This window comes from Rhinoraja longicauda, chromosome 3 (assembly GCF_053455715.1).
Source record: "Rhinoraja longicauda isolate Sanriku21f chromosome 3, sRhiLon1.1, whole genome shotgun sequence".
Taxonomy (NCBI): domain Eukaryota; kingdom Metazoa; phylum Chordata; class Chondrichthyes; order Rajiformes; family Arhynchobatidae; genus Rhinoraja; species Rhinoraja longicauda.
The window spans coordinates 53,213,765-53,227,605 of record NC_135955.1 but is presented as its reverse complement, the minus strand read 5'-3'; the positions used below and the strand labels follow the sequence as shown (position 1 = coordinate 53,227,605).

Sequence of the window (13,841 nt, the reverse complement as noted above, 5' to 3'; positions counted from 1 at the left end):
TTTGGCAGAACACTTTACAGAATTCTTCCATTCAGTCTGCAAGAGTGACCCTGAGCTTCTGGTTGCTTATCACTTTAACACTCCGTCCATTCCGACCCCTCAGTCCTTGGCCTCTCACACTACTCAGATGAAACTCAAAGTAAGCCTGAAGAATAACATTTCACCTTCTAACTGGGCACACTCAGAACTCAGCATTGAATTCGATAATTTAAGTCTATCCTGTTTGGGAATTCCTGATGACTGTTCAATGACTTGAAATGTACAGTATTTTTTTTTCCCTGCAGACGCTGCCAGGCCCTATTTTGTTTTTAATTTGAATTTCCAGCACCTGAAGTATTTTGCTTCCAGTGTTTGTTTCTTTGTAATATTCCACCATTGTTTTCTCAACATTTGTTTGATATTCACCTCCCTCTTTTTAAATCTCTAGGCAGTACATCTGTGATTATCACTCGCTTATCACCATCTCTCGGCCATTTGTGTCACTCGGGTCTCTCTTGGTCTCCTCAGCCCCCACTCCCCAACAGACATTCCATTTGTTCTCCCCAGTCCTCCCTTTCATGCAACTTTTCTCAGTTTTCTTAAAAGCTCATGTACCTGAAACATTAAACCTGTATTCCTCTCCAGAGGTGCCTGCCCTGCTGGGTATCTCCAGAATCGCCTGTTTTTTTATTTCAGATACTGAACATCATCCTCATTTTGGATGACTACAATAAGGAAGATGATCTTAAAATTGGTCATAAGCCATTTAGGAGAGAACGACAAAGTAGTTCATGATACAAAGAGGAGGAGAAAACTGGTATCCCCCCCCGCCCCCCTCCCCCAATCTACTTAAATCTTTCTTACTGGCACTTGGCCCATAGTCTTCTATATCTCGGTGATTCATGTTCATCTGAATATTGCATAAATGCTGTGAGACTTTTGAATATGGTTCCACCATCCACTGAGGCAACATGTTCCAGATTCCAAACTCCTTCTGGGTAACACATTCTTCCTCAGATCCCTTCTGCATTCCCCTTATCTTAATTATATGCCCTCGAGATTATCTATCAACTATCCTATCTATGTCCCCCAAAATTTTGTATACCTCCATCAGACCCCCCACCCTTAGACTCCCCTGCTCCCAAGTAAACCATTCCAGCCTCTCCTGTCTGAGTTCTGGAAAAACATTATCCCAAGCAACAAACTAATAAATTTCTTCTGCATCCTCTCCACATTTTTCATATGGAGCGGCAACCAGAAACTGTACACAGCATGGACTGAAGCTGGAAATCGCAATCTTCTAACATGGAGAGCTAAGATGAGACTTTAATGAGCACAACTGTACTGATTTGAATGATGACATATAGTTTTGTACCCTGGAATAGTACAAAGAGAGCATGTCTGGAAGCAACTGATACAGCTATTATTCAACCTGAAACATTAACTCTTTCCACAGATGCAGCCTGACCTACTGAGTATTTCCAGCATTTTCTATTTTTATTTTAGTGTTTATTACCTCTGAATACAAAAACATTTTTTAAAATGGAAATCAAAATAGCAAATGCCCATTTCCACCCAATATCTTACTTGATTGCTCTTGTAAGTTATAATGTTTGTGATAACTAACCCTTAGTATATACTGCAGTAAAAATAGATCTTAGACCCCAAGGTAACCCATTGCACCGTTTGGCAGAACTCAATTTGTCCTTGTGATACTCTGATTTGAAGGGTCTAGAAATTGATTGGCTTAGAATGTATTTACTTTGCAAGTGTAACATTGTTGGAATGATTTCTGATTCACACTGAACTAAACTTGCAGTATGAATCAGAGCCATGGCTTGAACTGGCTCTGAAGTGTCTCACCATGTGCTGCAGAGTCATGGCACTTCAGTTAGAACCTGCAAGCAAGGTAATTTCAAATGGCAAACCTTCCTTAGAAATAGAACGACATGGAGTAGAAAAATCAAGGGGAAAAATGTTTAATTCTTGATGACTTGTAAGAAGTTAAAGTAACTGCTTTTGAGGGTATGTTTAACACAATTCTCATCCTTGTGTCCTAAATGTGTTTAGTACAATTAGATGGAAGAGCCTTGCCCCTGCTTACATTTGTTTAAATTTAAATTGCTAATACTATTTTTTCTAATAACTGCAGATTGTTCAGCAACAATTGGAAGACTCCAACAATGGCTCCTGTTATAGTTGTTTATGATCTGTCTTCTGTAAGAACCTTATGGGAAGGAAGAGTAAAAAAATATAAAGAGCGGCAAAGAAAAGAGAAGGATAGACAGGAGAAAAGCGCATTAGTGAAGTAAGTTCTCTTTTGTTGTTCACGTCAAAGCAAACTGTGCAGAATTCTATTCACAGCTGCTTAAGCAATGTTCAAATGGTTTTGTTAAATAAATTCAGTAGCGGCATGTTCATGATCTGTGTCACCAACAAAACATATTTATTTAAACCTCTTCCCCTCCGCACTCCTTTCTGCTTTCCACAATCTCCATGACTCTCTGGGTTGTTGATCCCTCCCCACCCATCCCTCCCGTCTCCATTCACTTTTCCCTGCAGCTGGAGGAGGTGTAACACCTGTTCCTACAGGTCCTCCTCCACCACCATCTAGGGATATAAACAGCCCTTCCATGTCAGGCAGATATTCACATGCACCTCCTCCAATCTTGTCTATCACATACAGCACTTTTGATGTGACCCCTGCTTCGTTGGCAAGACCAAGTGCAGACGAGGCAACTAATTTGCCAAGCACCTGTACTTGGTTTGCAATGGCCATCTTGAGCCTCCGGTTGCAAACAATTTCAACTCCCCTCCACACAGCAAACATCTACGACCCACAGCATGAACATTGAATTCTCCAATTTCAGGTCATCTACATCCGCTGCGAGGCTTTCTCTTTCCTTCTGATCTGCCCAGATCTTCTTGCAAACATTCTCTTTCCAACTCCACCCCCTGTTATCCAGTTTCTTTCCTGTCCCTCTCCTGGCTCCATCTGCTTATTACACACACTTAACCCACTCATTCACCCTGCCTTCTCTCTCCCCACTATTCCCAACTGCACACCATCCCACCCATATCTGGCTTCATCACCTTCCTGTCTTACCAGATTTCAAATCTACGCTCCTCTGTTGTCTCCCACTTAAGTCCTCCTCTGTCACTATCTCTATTCCCCCCCATCCCTTGCTCCATCTGCCCAGCAACCCCTCCTGGCCTGGATCCCCCTATCACTTGCCTCACGCCCACCAAAACATCTTGCGGTTATCATTTTAAACTTGCTCTGGTTCATGAAAACATCACAAAAAGTCTCTGCCTTATTTGATCATCTTTCATTTAAGGATCAATGAGGAATGGGCACAGACGCTTGAACGTAGAAGAAGAGCCATTAAGAATTACATTGAGCAGAATAAAGGTGTACTGAATGGTGAAGTGCACGTTCGAATGAACCATGTAAACAGCACTGGAAAGGACACTCACCTCCTAGGTTTTCTGGAATTGAGGAAGAATACTATAACCAAGAACAAAAGATTTATTTTTGAACTGCAAGGAATGGATTGGAAGGTTTGTTTTTAAACAAAATTACTTCTTATTGATTAGATTACATTTACTTATTCAGCTGCCAATATAGCAATGGAATAGGAAAATCAATAGAAGTTCCAAAATGAATCGGGATTATAAACTCCAACGATCTGGGTAAACTGAATCTGGTGTTTAGTATGTATTAGCCACCATAAAATTACATTTAACGTTTAAATGTATATGCAACAGACAACCTATTTGGGGAAAAAAGAACATTGTGTCATGGTAAACTGACCTGTCAAATAAAATTCTGCAGTCTGAAGAAGGTTCTCGACCCGAAACATCATCCATTCCTTCTCTCCAGAGATGCTGCCTGCCCTGCTGAGTTACTCCAGCTGTTTGTGTCTAAAATTCCTACACAGTTGGTTCAGAGTAGAGGAGATGTAGTTTCTTAATATTATTGATGCTACCTTTTGTCTGTCAGATGATGTGCTTGTAACCATAAACGGATGGGGAAAGTAATGACCATATATCTGGCTATAGCATCAAAATGAATAAGTCAATGAAGAACTATATTTGCACTCTTGCCTGGATTTGCAAAGTCAGATCACTTGAAATAATTTGAATATAATTTAGTGTACGTTAGCCCTGATACAGAGAACACATTAATAAGGGTGGTGAATGGGAGACGAGACTCAGCAACATCAGGTACTATACATCCAGGGAAACATTGTAAAGCTTTAAATAGATGTGGATATTTAATGTTGGAATTAGGGTAAATTTCCATATTCATTGATCTGTAAAAGCATTATGGAATATTTTTGATATTTTACAAATGCAACCATTACATAATGATTAAAAGCAAATGCTGAAAACCAAGTACTGGAGAACACAGCAGATCAGGTAGCATCTGTGGAGGGAAATTGACAGATGATGTTTAGGATCGAGACTCTTCTTCAGACTGATGAAGTGACCTGACCCAAAATATCGTCCGTCCATTTCCCTCCACGGGTGCTGCCTGACCTGCTGAGTTCCTCAAGCACTTTTTTCTTGCTCAAGTTTCCAACACCTGCAGTCTCTTGTCTCCGTTTTTTTTTTAAAAATTGGATATTTGTGTGAAAAAATTCTGAGCAAAGTTACTTATTTGTATTCTATGGGCTTTCTGTTCCATTCAGTTACCACACTAACCACTTCCAGGAGATGAACCAATTGCTCAAAATGATTTGTGCCCAAGTCATTGCTAGATAGAGAACAGGAAATTTACTTTATGACATGATTGCATCTTTCTTTTTTGACAGGAACTTCCTGATTCATTAAAGGAGAAGACATATCTCAAAGAGTGGCATATTAAGAAAACAAGCATTGAAATCATTCCACCATTCATTGTCATGTTCCAGGATCTGATTGTGATGGATTTATCCAGGAATTGGATCAGGGAACTTCCAGTTGAAATAGGTACAGATTGCTAATATTTTGCAGAGAAACTGAGCTTCAATTTGTTCTTGAATCCAGATACATACGTATTCTGGGTGCCTGTCATTTTAAAATATATACGGTTGCAATTTGAACACAAATTAGTCATTTTATCAGTGAGATACTTGAATGTAGTTCACACAAATCGTTAGGTTTTGCTCACTTACAGAATGAAATGCGAATCCAGTTATTACCTTCTATTCATTTACAGTAATTCCTTACAGCTCAAAGCTCGTTCTATATACCTACCACCCTTGTATTATTTTTTAAAGTGAACCCTTGGGTTTCTATTAAATCTTTTCCCACTCACCTTAAACCTATGTCCTCTGGTTCCTGATTCCCCTACTCTGGGTAAAAGACTCTGTGCATTTTCCCTATCTATTCCTTACACAGCTCCATAAGATCACCCCTCATCCCCCTATGTTCCAAGGAATAAAGTCCAGCCTCCTCAACCTCTCCCTATAGCTTGGGCCTTCAAGTCTTGGAAACATCCTCGGATTTTTTTTCTGCACCCTTTCCATCTTAACAAAATCTTTCCCATAACATGGTGACCAAAACTGAATACAATACTCCAAATTTGGCCTCACCAATGTATTCTACAACTGTAACATAACCTCCTAACTTCTTTACTCAATACACTGACTGATGAAGGTCAATGTGCCAAAAGCCAAGTTTGACCACTCTATCTACCTGTAACACCACTTTCAAGGAACTTTGTACCTGCATTCCTAGATCCATCTGCTCTACAACACTTTCCAGAGCCCTGTCATTCACTGTGTTGGTAGACACAAAAAGCTGGAGTAACTCAGTGGGACAGGCAGCATATCTGGAGAGAAGGAATGGGTGACGTTTTGGGTCGAGACCCTTCTTCAGACTGTGAAGAAGTTACTGTGTTGGTCCTGGCTTGGTTAGACTACCAGAAATGCATCATTTCATATTTCTCTGTATTAAACCCCATCAACCATTCCTCAGCCCAACTGATTAAGATCCTACTGCAATTTTGTACAACCATCTTCGATACCACCCACCTTAGTGTCATCTGCAAACTTGCTAATCATACCTAGCACTTTCTTATCCAAATCATGGCTCTTCCTGGTGCCAGGGATTTCCTGAATCCTTCCAGAGGGTGGAAGTTGTGGAGCAAGTCTGTTGGATCACAGATTGATTGGACAAAGATAATCAATGGTGAGGATTGGAGGGAGGTGAGGTTGGGGAGTTGAGGACTGTGGGGATGGCAGATTGGCGGGAGAGCACTCAGTTTTAGGGGACAGACTCGGGATGGTGGTGGTGTTTCAGTGGAATGGTGGACAGAATACTTTTTTATAATGAAGAAGTTGCTGGGAATATGATTAAGACACCCGAGGAAATTATTGTAAGGATAATCATTGAGATGATGAGGCTCCTGAGATCTTGAAGAGGTGATAGAGGTGTGTTTGGAAAGTGATGGAGGTGTTTCTATAGAAATAATTGATGTACGGCTGTGCGGAGCAGGTGATGGGGGAATTGCTGAAGAGATGATCTGAAGAGGATGCCTGAGGAAATGGTTGTGAAGTTCCAAGAAGGGAACTTTTGAGGAAGGGTTTGTGCAGAAATTGAAGAGGACATGAAGACATCAGGAAAGGGGATGGTATAGGTGCGGGTCTCCGCACTGTAATACAGTGGCTGTATTTTAGCGACAATAGACAATAGGTGCAGGAGTAGGCCATTCGGCCCTTCGAGTCTGCACCGCCATTCACTGTGATCATGGCTGATCATCCACAATCAGTACCCCGTTCCTGCCTTATCCCCATATCCCTTGACTCCGCTATCTTTAAGAGCTCTATCTAACTCTCCCTTGAAAGCATCCAGGGAATTGGCCTCCACTGCCTTCTGAGATAGAGAATGCCACAGATTTACAACTCTCTGTGTGAAAACGTTTTTCCTAAATGGCCTACCCCTTATCCTTAAAATGTGGCCCCTGGTTCTGGACTCCCCCAACATCGGGAACATGTTTCCTGTCTCCAGCGTGTCCAATCACATAATAATCTTATATATTTCAATAAGATCCCCTCTCATCCTTCTAAATTCCAGTGTATACAAGCCCAGTCGCTCCGTTCATTCAACATACGACAGTCTCGCCATCCCGGGAATTAACCTCGTGAACCTACGCTGCACTCCCTCAATAGCAAGAATGTCCTTCCTCAAATTTGGAGACCAAAGCTGCACACAATACTCCAGGTATGGTCTCACCAGGGCCCTGTACAACTGCAGAAGGACCTCTGTCCTCCTATACTCAACTCCTCTTGTTGTGAAGGCTAAAATGTCATTAGCTTTCTTCACTGCCTGCTGTGCCTGCATGCTTACTTTCAGTGACTGATGTACAAGGACACCCAGATCTCGTTGAACTTCCCCTTTTCCTAACTTGACATAATTTAGATAATAATCTGCCTTCCTGTTCTTGCCACCAAAGTGGATAACCTCACATTTATCCACATTAAACTGCATCTGCCATGCATCTGCCCACTCACACAATCTGTCCAAATCACCCTGCATCCTCATAGCATCCTCCTCACAGTTCACATTGCCACCCGTTGAAGAGATACTGCAGAACAATTCAATGCGAAGCCCTGAAGATGTGATATTCCATGATGCATGACATCCAGTGTCTTTTCTGTGTTGCCAATAGTTAATATGTGCAACTGTTCACAAAATAGTTGATCCATGATCTCCCACCTTTCCAGGTGTGCTAGTCAGTTGTGCAATGAGCAGCTTACTACTGGAAGAAGACAGATTACATTTATCTTCCAGTGGTTCCAAAATGGCGTACCACATCATGTGCCACGTCAGTCTTGGGTAGCAATCCAATATATAGCATCGTGAGTCAGGCAGGTTTTCAATATTCCAGAGTGCCCCTCATGTAACCAGCAGAGCCCATTGCTGGAAGCTGGCTGGCAGATGGTACTGAAATCATATTTGTTTTCATGTATTATTCTAGATCGTGAACATCAATGGGACAATCCCAGATGAGGACATGGAGCCTAAATAAATTCTGGTGAAGAGTAAAGATCTAAATATATAGTTCCTTTTAGCAGGGGTCAGTGAATAACAAACAGAAGCAAAGCTTCCGCGTTATTCTTTACATGCTGAAGCTAATTGCAGTACTTCACTGACATTCTCCCAGGGTCAATTTACATTTGGTCTGATCCTGTTTCATATGCAGTTCTCAGCAGCTGAGGCATGAGAGGGATTAGAACATGCTGATCTAATTGAATTATTTCATTTCCATTTTGAATAATAATAGCCTTGAAAATACAATTTGTGAGATTAGCATAGGGACATGTAATCCATTTGCATACATTTCCTCCATCTGGTAATCTACCAGCTAGTTTGTTTATTTTAAATGTGTTAATGCCCAGGAATACCATAAATGCGTTAAACAATAAACACTAATGTCACAAACAGTGATTTGTGGATGGAAATTGTTGTATATTCATCATCCAGCTAATTGTTTTAGATTGCACTTGAAATCACTCAGAGATAATTTAGATAAATTATTTAAAAATTAAAATCAAGTTTGCTGTTGTCAGAGATTCATTTGATTACTTGTGCTGGTTGAATTATGGGGCACAGAGTATTGACTGGGAAGAAATGTTTCATATTATGCTGCTAAGATTTTACTGTGTTCCATTTAGTTTTTGAGTTGGAGCTAACAGAATCAATAATTTATTTCCCTTGGGCTAAATCTATAAATGGAATGCAATTAGATTTTCTATCTCACACTTAACCATTAAAATGCTGCATGAAGATTAGTTGATTTTCAGGAATATTTATTTAATTTCAGCCATATTGGAAAAATTTATGACGTTTGATAAATGACCATATAAATCATTCTTTTCATTAATAATTAATTTCCCTCTTCTTTTAATTATTGCGTAGAATCTCATTATTTCATATTGCTATAATAAAAGCATGGCATATTCACTTTTAAAAACCATCTGAATTGCTAGGACTTGCTCATTAATTCTGCACTTGTGTAATCGAGGAGGTTTTTTTTCAGTCACGTGGTATATTCATGGAGTCACAAGAAACTACAGAGTAGAACATTAGTCTGAAGAACGGACTCGACCCGAAACATCACCTATTCCTTCTCTCCAGATATGCTGCCTGTCCCGCTGAGTTGCTCCAGCATTTGTGTCTATCTTCAAGAAACTATAGATGCTGGAATCTTGAGCAAAAAGCAAAGTGCTGGAGGAACTCAGCAGGTCAGGCAGCATCTGTGAAGGTGTTGGATAGATGACGTTTCGGCCCATGCTTGCAGTCACACTGATGCCGAATCACTGCTGGTATTGCTGTTAATGCTCTTACACTGGGCACATTGAGCAGCAAATGGCAACCATGTGGGAAATAGCAGGAAGAAAGATTGATGTCAGATGAAAGATTGGGCCTCATCACTGCAGATGTTGATGAAGACCAGAGAATTCCTTAAAAGTTGAAAAGAAATCCTCCAAAGATGTACAGCTTTGTAGGTTAATTGGCTTCTGTCAAAATTGTGATTTTTTCCTCGTATGTTGGATAGTGCTGATGTACAGGGTGACCGCTGGTCAGCACTGACTCGGTCAGACTATATAATGCTGTATCTCAAGTCTAAAACATTTAAAACATTTAAAACAAAAAATTAAGTTACATTTAAAAGCACATGAAATAATTATTTCAATAAGGATCCTGATCTGAAATGTCGCCTGTCCATTCCCTCTGCAGAAGCTTCATGACATTCTAAGTTCCACCAACATTTTATCTTTATTCATATCTCCATGTGGCCTAAATACAAATACTTTATTCAACGTGGATTACTTTTTGAACCGGCTTTCTAAATTCTTGGAATTGGGTAAATCGTCATACAATTCAAATGTTTGGCAACTTTTTAAACAGTTGTCCAATGTGTCAATCAGTTATAATTATTTAATTATTGATGTATCTGTTGCAATTTCTGTAAGATCAAAGCCAGCCTAATATTTTCCACTCTTCCTTGATGCACGCAAATGTGACCTCATCAACACTTCCTTGAGTAGAGCTGCAAGCCACAGAGGACTCTTCCACTCTAGTGACTTTTCCACAGAATAAATTTTCCATAGATATCATTTATTTTGTAAAAAAATCTTTCAACACATGATTGAAACAAAGTTTTTGATTGTTTATAAAAATATAAACAATAATTTCAAGTGTACAATTCTTCCAGACAACATTTATCCCTCAAAGACCAAAAGCGCAAAAAATATTGGCTGGGACTGCACTGACAGCTGGCAGGTCTGTAGAGAAATCTGTGGTTAGCTGCAGTGCATACAGCAGCATGTTCTAGACTCCAGACATGCACACTGTAGCACAGAGGTTAGGAACACACAGAGTGTATGCAGATCTTACTACTTGACCTGGCTATGCACACACCACGAGTAGCGAGGGCCTGATATACTTCGTATCTGTTGCCTCAGCTTTACCACCATCATAACTGATGCCTCATGAATGGGGTCACTTAACCATCATTTAAAAGGTAAACTCTTTTGTTTTATTTTATTTTAATAAAAACTTATGTTTTTAATTAATGAATTGAAATTTCATGAGCTTGTAAATTTAAGATAGGCACAAAATGCTGGATTAACTCAGCGGGACATGCAGCATCTCTCGAGAAAAGGAATGGGTGACGTTTCGGGTCGAGACCCTTTTTCAGAAGGTGGCTCGACCTGAAACGTCACCCATTCCTTTTCTCCAGAGATGCTGCCTGCCCCGCTGAGTTACTCCAGCATTTTGTGTCTATCTTCCGTTTAAACCAGTATCTGCAGTTCCTTCCTACACATACTTTTAAATTTAGCTTTGTTAACTTTTTAATAGTGTTTTTTTCCAACTTACCAAATTGTCTGGTCTTCATCGACATTTGCAGTGATGAGGTCCTCTGACATCATTCTTTCTTCTATCATTTCCCACATGTTCATTGATTGCTGCTCAATGTGCCTCACATAAGAAAGTTAACAGCAGCGATACCAGCAGTGGTTCGGAATAAATGTGGCTGCATGCTTAGGACATCTTGTCCATTTTCTTATCTGAATCACAATACTCTTTGTGGGAATTTGCAATGCAAATGTTGGGTCATATATTTCTGGAATAGTAACTACGTTTCATGATGTATTTCCTAAAACTCTTTATAATATCCTAAAAGAATCAACAGTGATATGGCGGTGCTGGTTCGAAGGCCCAAATAGCCTACTCCTACACCTATTGTCTATTGTTATCATTTAAGAAACAATTGGCCCACATTTCTGATGGCATGATTGAATAAGTATAGAGGAGTGGAAGGAGTGTATTCTGACAAAAAAGGATGTAAGCTTTACAATGGAAAAATTCTAGGTGGTAATTCATTACAATACTGCTACTCCAGTGTAAAGGCTGCATGTTTAAAGGATGAATGGCCACAATGGAGAATTAGACAGTCACTGTGCTCAATTGCTGACATTTGTGAAAAACTAAATGGGTAGGCCTTAACTATCCGGTTTAATGGAGATGGAGAACAGGTGGGGTGGGTGGTTGTCAGTAGAGGCAGGAAACCACCAAGATATTTTACAGATATTTGTGGAGAGGGTTGGCTACAGCAGTGAGTGGTAACGCTGTTGCAGTAGAGAAAGAAATCTCATGATGGATTTACCTCCTCTTTATTATTGTTCTTTGTCGTCTTTTTGCTTTTGTGCTAGCCTTTTGTTCATCACCCTCCTAGTGTCAAACGGATCTTGGGTGTAATGGGGATTAGTGGCTTCGCAGAAATCATGTAGTAGGTGAGGAGAGCTTTCTCTGAAAAAGAGGATAGTTTATGAGTAGCATATTCATAAATAGCCTCAGTGGATCTGAGACAGATGCTAACAATTAAGATACAGCACAATGCCATTCCCCATCCCATTATCAGAGGAAGTTTATATATATTCCCTGTCCTTCATGATTATATTATTTTACGGACTTGAAATCTTGTTGGCGGTTTTATCTTCTACATGACTTTAACATATATTTTAGAGTGCTTGTGTCTGCCTTGTACTTCAACTGAGATTTCCGGCATTGAAACTACCTCACCTTTGCACCAAAAATCTGGGGCTCGATATTAACTGTTTTCTTTCCCACCTGCAAACAATGTAAAAGTGGGACACCACAATGACATATTTAAGTTGTGTTCCTCAGTGTATCTGGATATCTAAATTTTTCCACTATTGCTGCACTGATTTCGCGGGGGTTGTGAATGTAGCAATGAAATGGAGAACCTCTGGGGCCCCATATTCATTGCCCATTTTAAGTCTTCACTGGACCCTTTCCATCTCAATGTAAATGTAAATATTTATTAGGTCCTTTATCAATGCCTATTAATGACATTTTCTGAAACTGTGGCAAGTTTAACTTAACCCACGGAATCAGTTAGAACAACAGCTTTACATGCTCCAAATTTAACTACAATTGACTTTGTCAGGATATTTTAATAATAACGTTATAGCTTACCTGATTTAATATTGGGTTCAGGTTTGATTTTCAGTTTAGAATTTTTTCTGGTGCATGTCTAGGAATAGGTTATGGCCTGCTAATTAGCCAGTGTTCTTGGAAGTCAAGTCGGGGATATTGTCATATGTACAAGTACAGTGAGGGCAACAACAATGAAATACTACTTGCAACAGCATCACAGGCACAGAGTGAACACACAAACATCATTTATACCTCAATTAAAAGAGTGCACAAAAAGCAAGACATTAGTGCAAAAAGCATTTAGGAAAAAACAAGTCCATGGTAGTGCAAGAGGTGGTCTGTAGTGTTCGGTTGCTGATGTTGAATTAGGGTTATGCTTCAAGAACTTGATAGTGGAGAGGTATGAAGGGAGATGAATTGGCCAGGCATTCTGATGTGAATACTATCCAGTGATTTCTAGCAGAAGAATGACATGTCGTTTTCAAAGAGGATGGGTGAGGGATTAATCCTCAAGGGTAAAATAGCCTGAAAAACATTCATGCTCAGACCTAAGCCATTTGAACTACAAACAGAAAGACTGAAAGATTTGCATTTATATAATGCTGTTCAAGATTCAAAATATCCCAAACATGCCCAATGAAAAGTGCCAAGCAATTTTCATGCAGGATGTCCTCATTTAATTTAAGAGTAGATAATCTGTTTTGAAATGAAATTATTAGGGGGTAAATATTGGCAAGAGATATGGTACCTTAATTGGTACATGTGACAATAAACTGACCTTGAAATTCCTCACTTATCTTGACGCGTTGGGGCCTTCTGAATCCACCTGAGAACATGGGCTGGACACCTCTGATAGATAACACCTCAACTCTGCGATACTCCTCAGCATTGCACTGAAATGCCAGCCAAGAGGTTTGTTCTTTTATCTTTGGAGAGCTTGGGCCCATGACCTTCTAATTTGGGTGACAGTGCTGGCATGCAATTTGTAGCTGACACCAAAGTGACATGTTCATAAGATCATAAGTGATAGAAGCAGAATTAGGCCATTCGTCCCATCAAGTCTACTCTGCCAATCAAATATGACTAATCTATCTCTCCTTCCTTACCCCATTCTCCCGCCTCCTCCCCATAACCTCTAACACCCGCACTAATCAAGAATCTATCTATCTATCCATGCTTTAAAAATATCCATTGACTTGGCCTCCACAGCCTTCTGTGGCAAAGAATTCCACAGATTCACCACCTCTGACTAAAGAAATTCCTTCTCATGTTCCTAAAGGAACGTCCTTTAATTCTGAGGCTATGACCTCTAGTCATTCTCCCACCAGTGGAGACATTCTCTCACATCCACTCTATCCATGTTGGATGCCCATGGATCCATACTCCAGTATAAAATGTTGGATTGA

At 40.0% G+C, this 13,841-nt stretch overlaps 1 protein-coding gene across 1 annotated transcript in view; it reads left to right on the top strand.

The window, feature by feature from the left end:
- The first annotated feature begins 2,147 nt into the window (after positions 1–2,147).
- Positions 2,148–13,841, top strand: part of LOC144592404 (leucine-rich repeat-containing protein 2-like) — a 32,811-nt gene continuing 21,117 nt past the window's right edge. Inside the window, exons 1-3 of the mRNA XM_078396977.1 lie at positions 2,148–2,287; positions 3,318–3,540; positions 4,797–4,953. Coding sequence (XP_078253103.1) covers positions 2,163–2,287; positions 3,318–3,540; positions 4,797–4,953 — 505 coding nt within the window. The 5' untranslated portion in view covers positions 2,148–2,162. The remainder of the gene's footprint in view (positions 2,288–3,317; positions 3,541–4,796; positions 4,954–13,841) is intronic.